General features: G+C 38.1%; 1 protein-coding gene across 1 annotated transcript in view; it reads right to left on the bottom strand.

Moving 5' to 3' along the window:
* Positions 1-2,806: 2,806 nt before the first annotated feature.
* Positions 2,807-17,153, bottom strand: part of LOC125241050 — a 55,640-nt gene continuing 41,293 nt past the window's right edge. The window contains exons 4-7 of the mRNA XM_048149334.1: positions 13,370-13,521; positions 12,392-12,484; positions 3,674-3,841; positions 2,807-3,086 (exon numbers count right to left, since the gene is read on the bottom strand). Of these exons, the coding sequence (XP_048005291.1) occupies positions 2,965-3,086; positions 3,674-3,841; positions 12,392-12,484; positions 13,370-13,521 (535 nt within the window). The 3' untranslated portion in view covers positions 2,807-2,964. The remainder of the gene's footprint in view (positions 3,087-3,673; positions 3,842-12,391; positions 12,485-13,369; positions 13,522-17,153) is intronic.

Below are 17,153 nucleotides of genomic sequence, written 5' to 3' on the forward strand. Positions count from 1 at the left end.
ATCGATAAGGTTTGATTTCGTATGCGTCGCATCGCCGTCGCCCACGCAAGCCACGGCGTAAGTCCGTTTTCACATTATCCGATCCGATATCGGATGTCGGAAGGATTTCAATGGAAAAATCCAAGATGGCGCCTGTGATGTTTGGGATATCGGTCCGACATCCGATATCGGATCGGATAATGTGAAAACGCACTAAGACAGAATTGTACTTTGATCAGTAGGCCGATTATAGTAATTTATGACATTACGAGGAAATCTTGATTATAAATCTATCGAACCTAACCTTCATTTAAATTCAAATTGACTAAGACAGCAAAGCCTCCCGTAAGTCCCGTAGTTTAGATAAACTACACTTGTTCAGATTTAGACATAATTACTTCAACTTGGAGAATATATGGCGCTCCGTATGCTATAGGATATTGCCCTTCGATTTAACGCTTTTAAACTGCCAGCATTTATTTATTAACCCATATATATATACTCGTATAATATTTGAATTAAATATTTTCCCTTTTATTTTTCAGAGTGCATAACGATAAAATCATTTATAATGGGAAGAAGTTATTTAGTAAGTTCATTAAGAAGCACAGACCAACCCCTTAGACATCTATTACAAGACGACTCGCGGTCGCCAGCCTTCCTAGTATTTGCACTGATATAAGCGCGGGCGCTCGCCGTGCCCGATCAGTATCGACCAAGTAACAGACCCGAAAGCAGCGCGTGTTTTTCGCACAAAAAAATTGGAAAAGGGTATTTTGATGCCTTAAAGATGTCCACCTGTAGTGTGAAATGGTGTGGAAAGGTAACAAGAAGCTCAAATTTAAAAACAGACGGCATTACATTCCACAAATAAGTCATATTTATAATTTATTCAGAGCCGGCATAGGTCAACTTACATTGGCCACTTACGCGTCAGTAGAGGGACAGTCTTACTTCTGTCCCTTTTCATCTGGCGCGACTGCCCGCCGTCCTTGAAACGGCCAATCACAGCGCGCTTAACACATTCCCCGCCCGCTCCTCGCACCCCAAACACTGGTGACTCGTATCGCGAACCAAATATACAAGACTGCCACTCTATAGGAGGTTCTCTGTGTTAAGAAGTGATTTTTTCCAAATTTTCACATATTTACAAGCAATGAGTTTCTTTGTGTGTTGTTTCTTGCTTTTCAGAGACAGCTTTAACCTTTCGTATGCGTCTGTCAAAAAATTGTCATTAATATATTAGTCATAATAACTACATGTTAAAGTTGAAACAATATGGAGCAGATCTGCTCCTAAGCATACGAGAGGTTAAATAGGAAACTTGTACAATCAGCTGCAGAGAAAAGTAGACCCCTTGCATACAAATTTGTATGGCAGGGGGTCTCCTTTTCTCTGCAGCTGACTGTACGGTCGACTACAAAGAGATGTATACACTTTTTCACCTTATTGCATTGTAATAAGGTGAAAAAATGGATACATCTCTTTGTAGTCGACTGTACATTACTCGTGCGTCAAGTTTCTAACAAACCCCAACTAATTTATTTACGTTAGGTATATTCAAATCAAAGCTCAGAAGTCCAAGCTCGGGGTTTGCCAACGAGCCATGGAGCGTAGCATACTAGGTGTCAAATTGGTGGATCGAGTCCGGAACACCACGCTACCTCTAAAACTCAAATCGCCGATGTAGCTTTAAAATGGGACTGGGCTGGTCACGTCTGCCGAATGCCTAATGAGTTGTGGGCCAAACTCACTACAGTGTGGGAGCCCGAAAACTCTGATCGGGGATCCGGCAGACCCCGCCGGCGATGGAGGGATGAACTGGACTCCTTCTTGGAGGAATGGTCAGACATAGCACTGGATAGAGATCAGTGGAAAAATTGGGGGGAGGCCTTTGCCCAGCAGTGGGACACGACGGGCTCCAAATAATATAATAATAATATATTCAAATACCTTAGGTTAGGTACCTATACCAAAATAAGAAGGCAAATTTAGGTGATATTATTAGTTATTCATTTTATTACATTCGTCAACAAAGTAAGCCAATAAGCACCAAAATAAAGTGGAGTTAAATATAAGATATAAAACTAATCAAACATACCAGATTCTATTATCATTTGGACATAACTTAACACTGTTATGTTATCAAAGTTATTTCATAGAAATATTAACTACGACCCGATAAACTCGTTTCAATTGTGTGTTGACAGCGATCAAATAGAATAGAATGGATTTTGATACAGTGATGTTAATCAATGATTAACCATTGGCTATTGTATCCATATATGAGGTTGGCTGATCGAAATATTATCCAGCTATCATAGCTTGCCCTGTCAACTAGAAATGTGTCATATTTTTTTGTCCTAAGTACCTATATAAAATTATTTTGAACAAAACTGGAGACAGAGAAGTTGTGATGGCGCCATGTATACAAATATTTGACAGTTGTACCCGATTTCAAGTTGATCGTTTCCGTATAGGGCTACTGGACTCCTATCGAATTTGGCACAATAAATGATTGTCTTCTGTAGTATTTGACATAAAAAAAAAAACATTTTGGGTATTAAAAGTGTACGATGACTAAGTATTTTCAATTAAAAATGTGTGTATTTTTTGCCACCGAAAACGCTGTTAGCGATGTAGTGACGTCATCGAATACGAAGTTAATTCATGTCAAAACAAACACTGACATAATGAACTTTATGCCTCATACTTAAGTCAGAAAATGTTGTTTTCGAGTAGAATGACCTGATGAACAGATATCTATAGATTAACATGACTGTGTTGTTTTCGCCTGATTTCGTAAAAGTAAACTTTAAAAAAAAAATTTGCTGTTGTAGGTCATAATAAAATATGGTAATGTTTTATTTCGGTTAATTGGACAGTACTTAATCATATAAGACAGACTTTAAATAAAAAGGGTCAAGTAGCGTATTAAATAATGATATAAAAGTAATGTAAAGTTGTGACGTGGTCGAGCAGTGTTCACTTCTTGGTGTCGGGCACGTCGAACTCGCTGACCTGCGCCTCGACCAGCTGCTTGCTGCGCAGCTTGATGACGGCGTGCCCGGGCACGTTCGGGTCATCCATTTCGAACTCGATCAGTCCTGTATTGTAAGTACCGAATTTCAATCATGTAAATACTAAATAAATACACACTGAATTAAGGCGCAGCATCGGCAGCACTTTTAAGCTATTTTTAACCGCAAACAATATTTTTTTAACACAAATAACTACATAACATAATTCATTTTTTTTTATTTAAACTACACACAAATTTCTCAGTAGAAGAAGGGCGAAGGGTTATCTGCTTTTCCTACTGACAAGCTTTATTGGTTGACGTACTTTTAAACCTTAATCGTGTGCACTACATTCCAAGCGGTTAAAAGGTTACCTACGTTTAATTTTTCCTTCGTCTTCATGAAAAGTCACGAACGTGTCATGCTAGTTCGGTCAGCGTTATGAGCGTTAGTAAGTACTTCTTGTGCTGAGACTGATTGAAATAACATACACACGTTCCTGAGTTTCCGTGAAAATACGAAAGATAAACATTTAGCACTACATCTGTACAGTCTACTTCATAAATATGTGTACCTACTTACATTATTTCATCTTATTGCAACGAGTTAGAGTTAAGAAATGTACACAAATCTATGGACTCGACTGTGCATTGTATTCATTTGGGAAGACTGACCTCCTTCAGCCACCACCTCCTCCTTGTAGTTGTCGCGCATGAACCTGGCCAGGATGTTGTGGTAGAAGAGATTGGCGGCCAGCCGGTCCGCGGGCGACACGTCCATCTTGGCCAGCGCGCCCACCAGCACGCCGATCTTCTGCTTCGCCGTCGCCAGCAGCTTCTCAACTGCACCACACACATTTATTCTCATCACTCCCACAAATATATTAGTTCGTTTGTGGTGCCGCGGCCGTTGCAGGACACCATCGCAAACGCATCAGACTGGCCGAAAGGTGTAGTTTTTCGGCGGTTCCGGGGCAACCTGCCAAATCTTACACCGGGGCCAACGACGCAACGGAGCCGCACTGTTACGTCATCGCCCAAAATGCCCAAATCAATTTTGTTCTCTTTTACCTCTCTGTTTTTTGTTATGTCAGTCTAAGTTTCGTGACGTATTGGTTTTACTGTAATGTCATGTATGTACCTAAACATAATATTGTCTTCGGTTACTGCGATAGTTACTCAGTCACCCGTTGACCACGAACGCTGTAGTGTTCGAAACGTCGGGATGAATTGTAACTTCATTATACGATTAGGCTCATCGAATATCATAGACCAACAGTTATAATCTCGGGAAATGAAGTAGAACGTGTATTCGAGGCACGTAATTTAGGACTACTAATGGACGAGTCGTTGCGTTTCGAGGGGCATATCGCAGAAGTGACGAAATACGCATTTTATAGATTCAAAATACTTTATAGAATACGGAATTTTCTTAGTGTCGATTTGCGTATTAAACTCGTGTGCTCGATATTGCTTCGGAATTCCGCCTCGCGAGCATGTGACGTCTTATTTGAACTCGGCAGGAATTCTGAAAATGGCACTACGCAGAGAGCTGCACCTATCATCGTTATTGTTTGGGGTGTTTAAAACCTCAGAGCCACAGTATCAGTGCGATAAGTTCAAGTGGCGTTCAAGCCGGTCGAGCTTATATGGCGTCAGATCGGTATGTAACGATCTGATATTACCACGTTTTCATACTGCTGCGTTTCGAGGTAGTTTCAAATATACTGCAACTAAATGTTGGAACAATATACCTCCACCTCTCAAAAACTTAAATACAATTAGCAGTTTTAAATTAAGGGTAAAAAAACATCTTTTAAGTATTCAAAACATGCTACCTCCTGGTACTAGAGCCACACCGACATATTTATAACATATATTGATTGTATCTTATAAATTAAATAATTATTATTTTTGTCATTTTATAAACATCTTTTTATTTATTTCCTACTCGTATTCCGATCTTGTGACTATATATATTATTGCGAACACTACTCCTAATGCCATTCTACCATTTTTTTTTTCATAAGCTTTTTCTTTTAAGCAGTTACACACAACTCCACATTTAGCACAATTTTCAAGCCAATCGGTTTTCGACTAACAGCTGTAAGGTGACAATATATCAAGGGTCTGCCTGAAAACCAGCGTTGTAGTTAACATGCTGCAACATTATGCTGAGGCAAGCTCCTATTTAACGCACATGAATATTTTAATCTCACGTGTATGTATAACTCATTTTCTTAGATGTTTAGTCTAGATTTAAGTTTTTTACTTTATCAAATCCTAATGTAACACTTCTTCATTGTTTGTAACATTTTCATGTGATGTTGAATAAAGATTTTCTATGTCTATGTCTAAATATGTCCTATAGCAACTTAATCCGGTGTAATAAGAGCATAGTACCATATTTGAGCATTTTTTTTTTGCCACTTTTATGAAGTGTGATATTTTTGAAAAAAAATATGCTATTTCTACTCAGAATTACTAGCCTTTTCAATCCTAGTAGTTAAAAAAATTGTCCCATACGAGTTTTTCTTATTTTGTTACCATTTTCCGTACATGTTGTATGGGGTAACAAAAGGGGAAAGTAAAAAAAATGTATGGAAATTTTGGGACACTTTTTGTCTCCCAGTGAGATTGAATGTACTCGTGATTCTGAGTACAATTGACCTAAAATTCTCTAAAACAATTAAAAAAATATATTGGCAAAAAAAAAAGAAATGCTCATTTATGAGACGATTATTTCGATACGTATTTTTGCACTTGACCGTACCATATTTAACCTTTTGAATTTTGAACGACCATTTTACTGGTAATGGTTCTTGCCGTTCAAAGGGTTAACTTATTTTTTTTTTCATTTAACATATTTTCTGTATTGTAAGTGTCACATAAAACATTGCGTGTGACTCGGGGCGTAAGAATTCTGCAAACTCAAGTCGGTCCGGCAAGCTGTTGCGATTTAACTTACCTACCTAATACTCTCGTTTGCAATATTTAACTTCCGCCCAATGTTGCATACAGGTATTATACTCGTTGACTTTTCAGATTATCTAATAAAGTTACCTAGAGGTACATTTTCGCTCCGAACGAGAGTTACAACGCGATAAGGTCACTACGTCACTACATACGTGCAAAGTTTGTCGGATCAGAATCTGATGAAAAGGTGTCTGCAGATTTCAACATTGACAACTTTAACTATGACTTCTTATTAAAGTACCTTTCAGATTCACATAATATATCAATTTACATTACATCATATTGCAAATGTACATAACTCTTGGCGATCATAATATTAATTCTTATATATTAACATACTAATGTATAAAGCAATGTAATTTTATGAAATAAATAATATCAATATCAATATCAATATCATCATGGTTTTGATTAGAGCAAATTTTCCGTAGGAAGTAGGAGCTACTTTCCCAAACTAGGTACCTACTTGCAAATCAACAATTTTATTTATAACTAACTAACTGATCTGCAGATTGATGGAAATTAATTAATTCTTGGAAAATATCTCATTTCATTGGACCTATATGAGGCGAATTGTACTCTGATTACCGCTAAATGTATTACTCGTATATCGTATAAAATAAAGTCTCATAATTTGAACCCTGAAATCAATCCACTTCCATTCAAATGGTTGTTGTACAGAAACAATAAATATAACCTGCTATAAAATACCATAAATTGCCTACATATAGATACGGTTTAACATACATAACACAACAAAACAAACTCAATAATCCTGCCCAATGGGAGGAAAAAACATGACCCAGAAATATGCTACCCTTTTTACTTGAACCGTAAAAGCGATTTAGTATATTCGGCCGGTTGATAGGTCTGAGTTTGCAAATCGTGTAATACTCAAGTAGGTAGTAGCAGCATAGTAGCAGCCACCCCAATGTACTATTTATGTTTTCTTACATGTGTTCCACTGAGATGACTGGAATGATATATGTATTTATATGTCTAGCTTTTACCGTCCCCATCCCCGTCCCGTCCATGTCCCTCCCCTATCCCTATCCCCGTCCCGTCCATGTCCCTCCCCTATCCCTATCCCCGTCCCCGTCCCCGTCCCCTATTTTTATCCCGATTCCTATCCCTATCCCTATCCCTATCCCTATCCCTATCCCTATCCCTATCCCTATCCCTACCCCTACCCCTACCCCTACCCCTACCCCTACCCCTACCCCTACCCCTACCCCTACCCCTACCCCTACCCCTACCCCTACCCCTACCCCTACCCCTACCCCTACCCCTACCCCTACCCCTACCCCTACCCCTACCCCTACCCCTACCCCTACCCCTACCCCTACCCCTACCCCTACCCCTACCCCTACCCCTACCCCTACCCCTACCCCTACCCCTACCCCTACCCCTACCCCTACCCCTACCCCTACCCCTACCCCTACCCCTACCCCTACCCCTACCCCTACCCCTACCCCTACCCCTACCCCTACCCCTACCCCTACCCCTACCCCTACCCCTATCCCTATCCCTATCCCTATCCCTATCCCTATCCCTATCCCTATCCCTATCCCTATCCCTATCCCTATCCCTATCCCTATCCCTATCCCTATCCCTATCCCTATCCCTATCCCTATCCCTATCCCTATCCCTATCCCTATCCCTATCCCTATCCCTATCCCTATCCCTATCCCTATCCCTATCCCTATCCCTATCCCTATCCCTATCCCTATCCCGTCCCCGTCCCCGTCCCTGTCCCTGTCCCTGTCCTTGCCCCTGTCAAATTATCATGCTAGGAGGTGAACTTTGAAAAATCCTTCCTATAAGGAACTTCCGTATCAATTTGAAATCTTGAACCAGAAGTATAGATAAATAAACTTTTTAACAAAAAATAAAACCGCCTTCAAAAATAAGCGCGTTACAAAACACGGAGAAACTAAAAAGCCAAAAATAATAAACCTTTCAATTCAGATTTCTTATCGTATTGCAATAAGCTAAACATCCAAATTATAAACAAATCAATTATTTTTGTAGTCGGTACCAGACCTGTTCGTCGCCTTGCTATTGCCTGTTTGCCCCACCCAACCATACACAGGCTGGTACCGACTCCAAAAATAATTGATTTGTTTATAATTTGGATGTTTAGCTTATTGCAATACGATAAGAAATCTGAATTGAAAGGTTTATTATTTTTGGCTTTTTAGTTTCTCCGTGTTTTGTAACGCGCTTATTTTTGAAGGCGGTTTTATTTTTTGTTAAAAAGTTTATTTATTTGTTGATTTTTAGTGGTTCCTAGTGATATTATATGTATCAGTCCGAATACATGTACAGTAGTGAAAGAATTATCCTTTAACTCCTAACCATTGAGGAGTTGACCTTCCATCATCAGCTCAGTTGATTTTTAGTGGTTCCTAGTGATATTATATGTATCAGTCCGAATACATGTACAGTAGTGAAAGAATTATCCTTAAACTCCTAACCATTGAGGAGTTGACCTTCCATCATCAGCTCAGCCACATAAAATTATTACCATCAGACGTAAATACTGGTGTACCTTTGAAAAATAGACTAAAAACATTACATGTGCCTATAACATTTGAAGAGTTCCCTCGATTTCTCCAGGATCCCATCATCAGACCCTGACTTGGTGCCAATGGGACCATCTCGGGGTTATACCGGTTCGATCAAAAAAAAATTTTGAAAATCGGTCCACGATTCTCGGAGATATCGAGTAACATACATACAAAAAAAAAATTAAAAAAAAAAACATTCAGTCGAATTGAGAACCTCCTCCTTTTTTGAAGTCGGTTAAAAACTAAACCTACACTTATGGCTATTTTGGATATTTTAACCCCATTGCACAACAACAGGGGAGAAAATATCTTTTCCACCTCATTAGATTTTAAAATCGTTGTATTTATCGTGATCAGCGACCCGATAAACCATAAAAACGATACCCATATTGTGTTTTTGACTTTACCTCCTTTAGGGGTCAAATTTTCAAAAAACCTGAAACATGTATTTAGTCATATGTCTTTAGGAATCCTCCTGTGAAGTTGTCCCTGTCCCTGTCCCTGTCCCTGTCAAATTATCATGCTAGGAGGTGAACTTTGAAAAATCCTTTCTTAGTGCTCCTCTTATGGCTATGTTGGATATTTTAACCCTATTGCACTACAACAGGGGGTAAAATTTCTTTTCCACCTCATTAGATTTTAAAATCGTTGTATTTATCGTGCTCAGCGACCCGATAAACCATAAAAACGATACCCATATTGTGTTTTTGGCTTTACCCCCCTTGCACCCCTTTAGGGGTCAAATTTTCAAAAAACCTGAAACATATATTTAGTCATATGTCTTTAGGAATCCTCATGTGAAGTTTAGTATAAAATAGTCAAACTAATCTTGTTTCCCCATACAAACTTTGAACCCCCATTTGAGCCCCTTAGGAGGCGAATTTTAAAAAAATCCTTTCTTAGGCTCCTCTACACTATATAAGGAACCTACGTGCCAAATTTGACATCTCTAGGACCAGCGGTTTCGGCTGTGCGTTGATATGTCAGTCAGTCAGTCAATATCTTCTTTTATATATATTTTTGATATTTAAACCCCATTGCACCACAACAGGGGAGAAGGTATTTCACTTCCGCCTCGTTAGATTTTAAAAACGTTGTATTTATCGTGATCAGCAACCCGATAAACCATAAAAACGATACCCATATTGATTTTTTGACTTTATCACCCCCTTTTCACCTTTTTAGGGCTTAAATTTTCAAAAAACCTGAAACACGTATTCAGTCATATGTCTTAAGGAATCTTCCTGTGAAGTATCGAATAAAATAGTCAAACTAATCTTGTTTCCCCATACAAACTTTGAACGCCCATTTGACCCCCTTAGGAGGTGAATTTTGGAAAATCCTTTCTTAGTGCTCCTCTACACTACATAAGGAACCTACGTGCCAAATTTGAAATCTCTAGGACCAGCGGTTTCGGCTGTGCGTTGATATGTCAGTCATAATCATATACAACCTACATATATAAATCTACCCCTCGGAACCATTATAAGTAAGTGAAGTGCAACTTGTATGAAAACATTACTAAACTACATTTACCTAGTTAGATTGTAAACTACCAATATCGACCCTCGCCTGAGAAATAAAAGGTGACCAATTGGAACTTTATAACAAAACAACGGAAACTAATTGTGTTTGGATTTGTTAAATTTAGTTTCCTGTGGAAAAAAAAGCTTTGTCCTAATAATTGAATTTCTACCAAAGACTTATTGTACTGTACTACATTTAGTATACGTAATAAGTATATATTCAGTCTGATTTCAATTGATACCCCACACGTTGATGCGATACGCGTATTCGTAGTGAGACTGGGCAGGAGTCACATTTTGGTGGCTCCAATTCGGTTGCACAACTCTTAGTAGTTTTCAACATTCTAAAAGTAGGTAAAAATGATTTCTGACTAAGATTGTTGTCCCACGATAATATGTCTGTACGGCCCATAACGCAGACGCTCGATCACAATTCGCGAGCGTTGAAAGTCATTTGCACGACTGTCAAAAAAATACCCACTAGTATGATCTGCTTTTTTTCATAATCCACGGTCCAGGCAGTGAACGAAAAAGCCATGGAAGCATTCTGACCGCTCAATAATAGCCCAACGTAAACTACCCTAACGTTAGGCGGGGTGTAAAATGTACTCGATTGGGTACCTCAGTTCGGCCGAGATGACAATAAGTGACGGATGGCAAAATCGATTTTACATAGGTACATATTTGTATTTTCCTTTTCTGTTTTTTAGGGTTCCGTAGTCAACTAGGAACCCTTATAGTTTCGCCATGCCTGTCTGTCCGTCCGTCCGTCCGCGGATAATCTCAGTAACCGTTAGCACTAGAAAGCTGAAATTTGGTACCAATATGTATATCAAGCACGCCGACAAAGTGGTAAAATAAAAAGTGAAAAAAAAAAATGTTTTGTTGGGGTACCCCCCTACATGTAAAGTGGAGACTGATTTTTTTTTTCATTCCAACCCCAACGTGTGATATATTGTTGGATAGGTATTTAAAAATGAATAAGGGTTTACTAAAATCGTTTTTTGATAATATTAATATTTTCGGAAATAATCGCTCCTAAAGGAAAAAACGTGTGTCGTCGTCGTCGTCGTCCCCCCCCCCCCCCCCCCCTCTAACTTTTGAACCATATGTTTAAAAAATATGAAAAAAATCACAAAAGTAGAACTTTTTAAAAACTTTCTAGAAAAATTGTTTTGAACTTTATAGGTTCAGTAGTTTTTGAGAAAAATACGGAAAACTACGGAACCCTACACTGAGTGTGGCCCGACACGCTCTTGGCCGGTTTTTGTTCAGGCCCCGTAGCCGAATGGCATTTCTCCGACGTCAAACGAAAGCGATACGCCGCTGGCTCTGTCGCGCCAATACGCAAGCGCGATAGAGATAGATATCTACTAGCGCTTCGTTTCGTGAGCGTTTCGTGAGCGATTGTGCCATTCGGCTAGCCACCCTGTTATGTCAAATTAATAATCAATATAGGCATATGCAATCTTTCATAATAATCATAATATATGAATTATTTTAATAAATATACATATTATCTCTTAATGTTGATCTTTTAAACCCACTCTCTACTGGCACATTCATCCAGTCTAGGTATATCCCAGTATGGCTAAGACTTTGGTCAAAACTTTCCCCCGTCTTGCATTTACGCAGTGCAATCTCTTCCTACAGTCACCATTTACAACAAAAATAATTATATTTCCGTTACAAGTGAAAGTGGAGGAGTTTTTATAGATGAGATTTGTACCTATACGTTGACTAAACATTACAATACATATTCATTGGTATACAGATTGATAATAAACTTTATTTAGCCATAAAATACCTTTTATATACGTAATAATTAATATTTTATTATGTAGGGTTAGTTTGTCATTTCATAACAACATACTAACTAGTAATCTTCATTTGCACATAATTATTATACGGATATTATTTGGCTGGTTCTTTAATGTATTGCATAAACCTATCCATATGCATGTCATATTTTTATCATATATGAACTGGGAAATTTTAGCTGCCAGTACGTACAGCAAGAAGGTTATTAGCCGAATAAAATCACTGATTGGTATTTACTGACATTTTATGCATTTCAGCTACACTTATCTGTCTACATTAGTGTAAAATATATGACTATTGATTTGTTTACTAGTTTTGATTACAAGGCCTGTAAACGTATTGTCTTGTGTAAATGTTGGCGTAATTGTGTATGTGTGCTAACGGTTCCGAGAATTTGAACGGCAATGTTCTTGATGGCGGCTTCCATGGTTATATGAGTTCGTTGGGTCCAGGACCAACTATTTACTATAGCTTATATGAAACTATATTGAAATACTTACAGTCGGCCTCCACCTCGGCCACAGGTTGTATGTAGTCGACGAGCTTGTACTGGGCGGAGGGCGGCGGGCCGCTCCGCGGCGCATTCGGAGCACCTGCGACCACAACCGCCGATACACTCACATGCCAATTCAAACGTACACCGACATTAGAACGATATCCGAAACATGGCATCCAGACATCGTGCATCACGCCAGTGACGAGCAAGTACGAGCGAAATGCATCATATCCGAATGACATCAGATGTTTTAAAGTGTCAGTTAGAGTTGGCCAGTCTGGCCTTTACATACATACATATACTGCGGCTACACCGCTTAATATTCGCGGACTAAGGCTAATTGAGTATACCTATCTAAGTACTTACTTACATGTATTGTGAGTACCAACCCAAAGCGTTATCAACCTTCTGCAGCACCGGACCGGATTTTATCTTTTTAAATTAAATAAGCGAAACAAACGAGATGCGGTCGTAGTTAAGAAACATTAAATGGCATTATTAACCTACATTAATCTACCCTTTTGTTCCCGTGACATACATAAAGGGAAATCCAAAGCATGCTCCAGACATTCATTATTGTTTTCCTTTATACCATACATACTCAGGTGGAGGACTTGGGTGAGTTTTTCCTGTGTCTATTTTCATATCTTTTATGTGTATTCAAAGGATTCGTTTATCGGTAGGGCCTTTAAATATCGATTGACATAAATTATTATAACTTTTTTTATAACTTTTTTAAAGACAGTCGGCTTCATTATACACACTTACGCGGAAACAAATATCTAAACACGCTTTTATGTTTATTAGCATTAAAGTCGTGTTCTGCCAGGCAAGTATTTACAAATAGTGCGATAGGGACGGCCATAATTATGTTTTATCATTTATCGCGCGACCATAAATTACTTGCTTGCCTGATATTTTTGTTCGTAATTCACCTGTGTAAAAACGTTTGTGCGCGGTCAATGAACCTTGAGACGCTCACCTACGCTGGACAGCAGCTGATTGATCTGTTGGAGGGATGTCTTCATCTTGATAATGAGCTGCCCTTTGTCGTTCAGAGAGCGGATGAGCGCGGCCTCCTCTCCCTTTTCTGCTTGTAGCTGAGCCTTTATAAGATTTTTCTCCTCCACATACCTACAAAATAATGTGTTATGTTAGCTTTTAATTATGATAATTAGGTAAGGTGCGTTAGGGTAATTCCGAAAGTCGCATAAAAATCACCATTATTTCCATCATATCAAGATTCCCCTTTCGAAATTACCCGACATTTCTGTCATTCGTAATTACCCTAATGCACCTTAAAGTCAAATCAAATATACCAGCTGAGTAAATTGAGAGTATCTACTAATGAGATTAATTCAATTACATTGGTTTCGTATTTCATTGCGGTTTAGCATCATCAATATTATTCTAAAATAAATTACTCTACGTTTGCGCTTTTATATCTACGCGTGTACGTACACACTACAGTAAATTTAAATCATAATTAGTCTGCCTGGAAATTTCATGAATTAATTTTATATGAACGTTTTATTGTTGGAACTCAACTTAAAAAGTATACCTAACATAAGTGTCATGCGGTTAACTGAAATAAACTGTAATAGCCCTCTTGTCGGAAATGTCGATTATTAGCAAAGTTTATAAAAAGCAGGCTTGAGAACGGCAACAGCTGCTTAAGTGCCTAGTGCCTACCCCGGGGACACTCGTCGCGAACAGCCGACGATTGAGTCGTTTTGTTTTGACTAATACTTAAGGTGGCTCGCCTAGGTTACCCGAAGCTCAGGCTGCGTTAGATGGCGGTTATCTGCAAATTACCAGTCTTATTTTTTTTGTGGAGTCGTACAGGCATTTATATACTTTCAATTATGCTTCGCGAACATTTAATATTAAAATTGACGTATTACAACAAACATTCAACTTCTCATTGTAACGTTAATCCCCTCAATGTAGATAAATTTACACTATTTTTAAGTACCACTCACACATACAAACAGTGTTTTTGTATCCCTTCTAGTCGATAATTTCACGCGGCGACAGCTTGTTTAAATAGCCTTGCGGTAAATACGTCCCATCGCATGATTTGCATGGAAGTACTGGGTTCGAATCCAGGACTATTTCTCTTTTTTTTTTTTAATACTACGTCGGTGGCAAACAAGCATACAGTCCGCCTGATGGAAAGCGGTCACCGTAACCTATGGACGCCTGCAACTCAAAGAGTGTCGCATGCGCGTTGCCGCCCCCTTAGAAACTTGTACACTCCCCTTTGCTGTGTGTGCACAGCAAAAAGGAGTGTACAAGTTCAAAGGAGGGTTTGGGTTGCCGACGACTCAAAGGACAATAGACGGAACAAATTAGTTCCGTAAGTCCTCCCGTCGTCAGCACCCCGCACCCTCGTTGAGCTCTGGCAGCCTTACTCACCGGCAGGAACACAACACTATATGAGACACTATTTTTTGTTTTATTATTTATACATAAATGTATATGTACCTACTCGTACAGTAGTTACTGAGCGTTTTCCACGAAAAAGATTAAAAATCTATTCTCTTACATGGTAATAATTTTTGGGTTCGTCGAACTCAGAATTTCTAACATAATTATCCTAATCTAATATTTTAAAAAATTCCAAAAAGTATAGATAAATTTTAGTTTCTAAACTACGATTCGAATGATTTTTTTTTCTAATTGTTTATTTTCGATGGAGCATGGGTATTCAAATCGCTTTTGAAATCTTAAATTAGTAAATGAAAATGCAATAGTTAAATGAGTAACGTAATGCTTTAAAAACTCAAGTGGACTTTTTTATCTAAGGAGTAATTTCGAGAAAATATTATATTTAGCGAGGGTATTAAAAGTTGTGTTTTATATCTCAACTTAATAAATAGAAAATGAAAATGACAATAAAAAAATCAATATGTTCTCTAAGATAAAATTGATACCTTCGGCTCTCTATTCTTGCTAGGTCAATAAAAAATACGAAACTTACTTATATCCAAAAAAATACAAAAAGTTTATAGAATCCTGGGATTTGAACGCAGTTTCACGGCGTGACAGGCGACTGTTCATCAACGACGCCATTACATAACACGCTGTTACCGACGACATTAGGCTATACATATATAATTATTTAAATATAAATAATAATGTCAAATCCATACTAATATTACAAATGGGAAAGGGTATGTTTCTGTTTGTTTGTCCGTCTTTCACGGCAAAACTGGAGCGACGAATTGACGTGATTATTTAAGGGGATTTAGTTGAAGGGATGGAGAGTGACATAGGCTACTTTTGTCTCTTTCTAACGCAAGCGAAGCCGCGGGCAAAAGCTAGTACAGATCGGGTAGCATGGTCGCGCGATAGACGATAAAATATCAGGCCGTCCCTGTCGCACTATAAGTAAGTGCGATTATAGGGACGGCCAGATGTTTTATCATTTATCGCGCGACTATATTAATTGCCTGCCTGGACCAGTTTATGTTGATGATAATTTGATGATTATTATTATTTGTAACCATTTAGTTAATATTGTCTTCAGTTACCGCGATAGTTACTCATGAAATAAAAACTATGAAAATGGAATAAATCGCGTATAATGAGTTTAAAATTCATCCCGACGTTTCGAACACTTTACAGCGTTCGTGGTCAACGGGTGACTGAGGAAAAATTACAATGTGCAAAAGCTACCCATATTCTTGCTATTAAGTATATTCTTGTATATAACCATTTAGTTGTTGAAGAAAAACATTCACACAACAACAACATAGGTCAACCAGCTCAGTAAATGCAAGGAGTACAGCACATACTAATACTATGCCCACACTATGACCTATGTATAATGTATTATACCAGACGTGTAATATTTTATTTTATCAACAAAGGCATAATAAGGATTGTATTGTATTTTTGTATGAAAATAAAAAATAGGAAAGCAATATAGTAATAGTCAAATATTCCATTAAAAAAATAAAAAATACTTAATAAATCCATAAAAGTTCAAATGATTAAAAAAACTTCGGAATCGAACCCACGATCTTCTCTTCTGCATCATAGTCGGTCGTTTGACCGAGACGCCATTTCGATTTACATTAGCAGTGTCGAAATACACGATATGTATCTTTGTTGACAAAATGCGTCATTATTTCTGAGTCTGCTTGAGTTAACTATATAAACCAATATCTTTAAATAATTACTTGTCAAGAGCCAAATGTCACTGATGACAATGTCAACTAAAAATGCGCGAAATATGACGGCTCTGTGTCTGTACACAAAATTTGGCACGCACATTTACGTAAAATTAATAAAAAATTCACATGAATTTGTCCATGATTTCTGTATCAAACAATGTATTTCATTCACTACCGCGACGACGGATAATGTATAGTAGATGTATGCGCATATTTTTATTTAGTTGTAGTGTGCGGTGACTAAATAAATGGTAGATGTTTTTTGTATGGAAAGCGAGCCACCTTAATATGCAATGGTAAAACCTTCACTACAACATTACACCGAATCAAAGATCGTTGACCTATCATTGATTCTGCATATTTTATAAATTAGCTAGCCACTTCACACTTGAAAAAATGTAAATAAATAATACCTACATATAACTTTAATTAACCCACCACAAAAAATATCCAGTATCGCCAGTGGATAATTGAATATACCTACTAATGCCTACAGCACAAAGCCTAAAACGCACGTCTCAAAACATAGGTAGCTCTGCAGAAATTGTAAAGATGTCCCCTGGGATTGGCTTCAAATTGAATTAA

Source organism: Leguminivora glycinivorella, chromosome Z, assembly GCF_023078275.1.
Source record: "Leguminivora glycinivorella isolate SPB_JAAS2020 chromosome Z, LegGlyc_1.1, whole genome shotgun sequence".
NCBI lineage: Eukaryota > Metazoa > Arthropoda > Insecta > Lepidoptera > Tortricidae > Leguminivora > Leguminivora glycinivorella.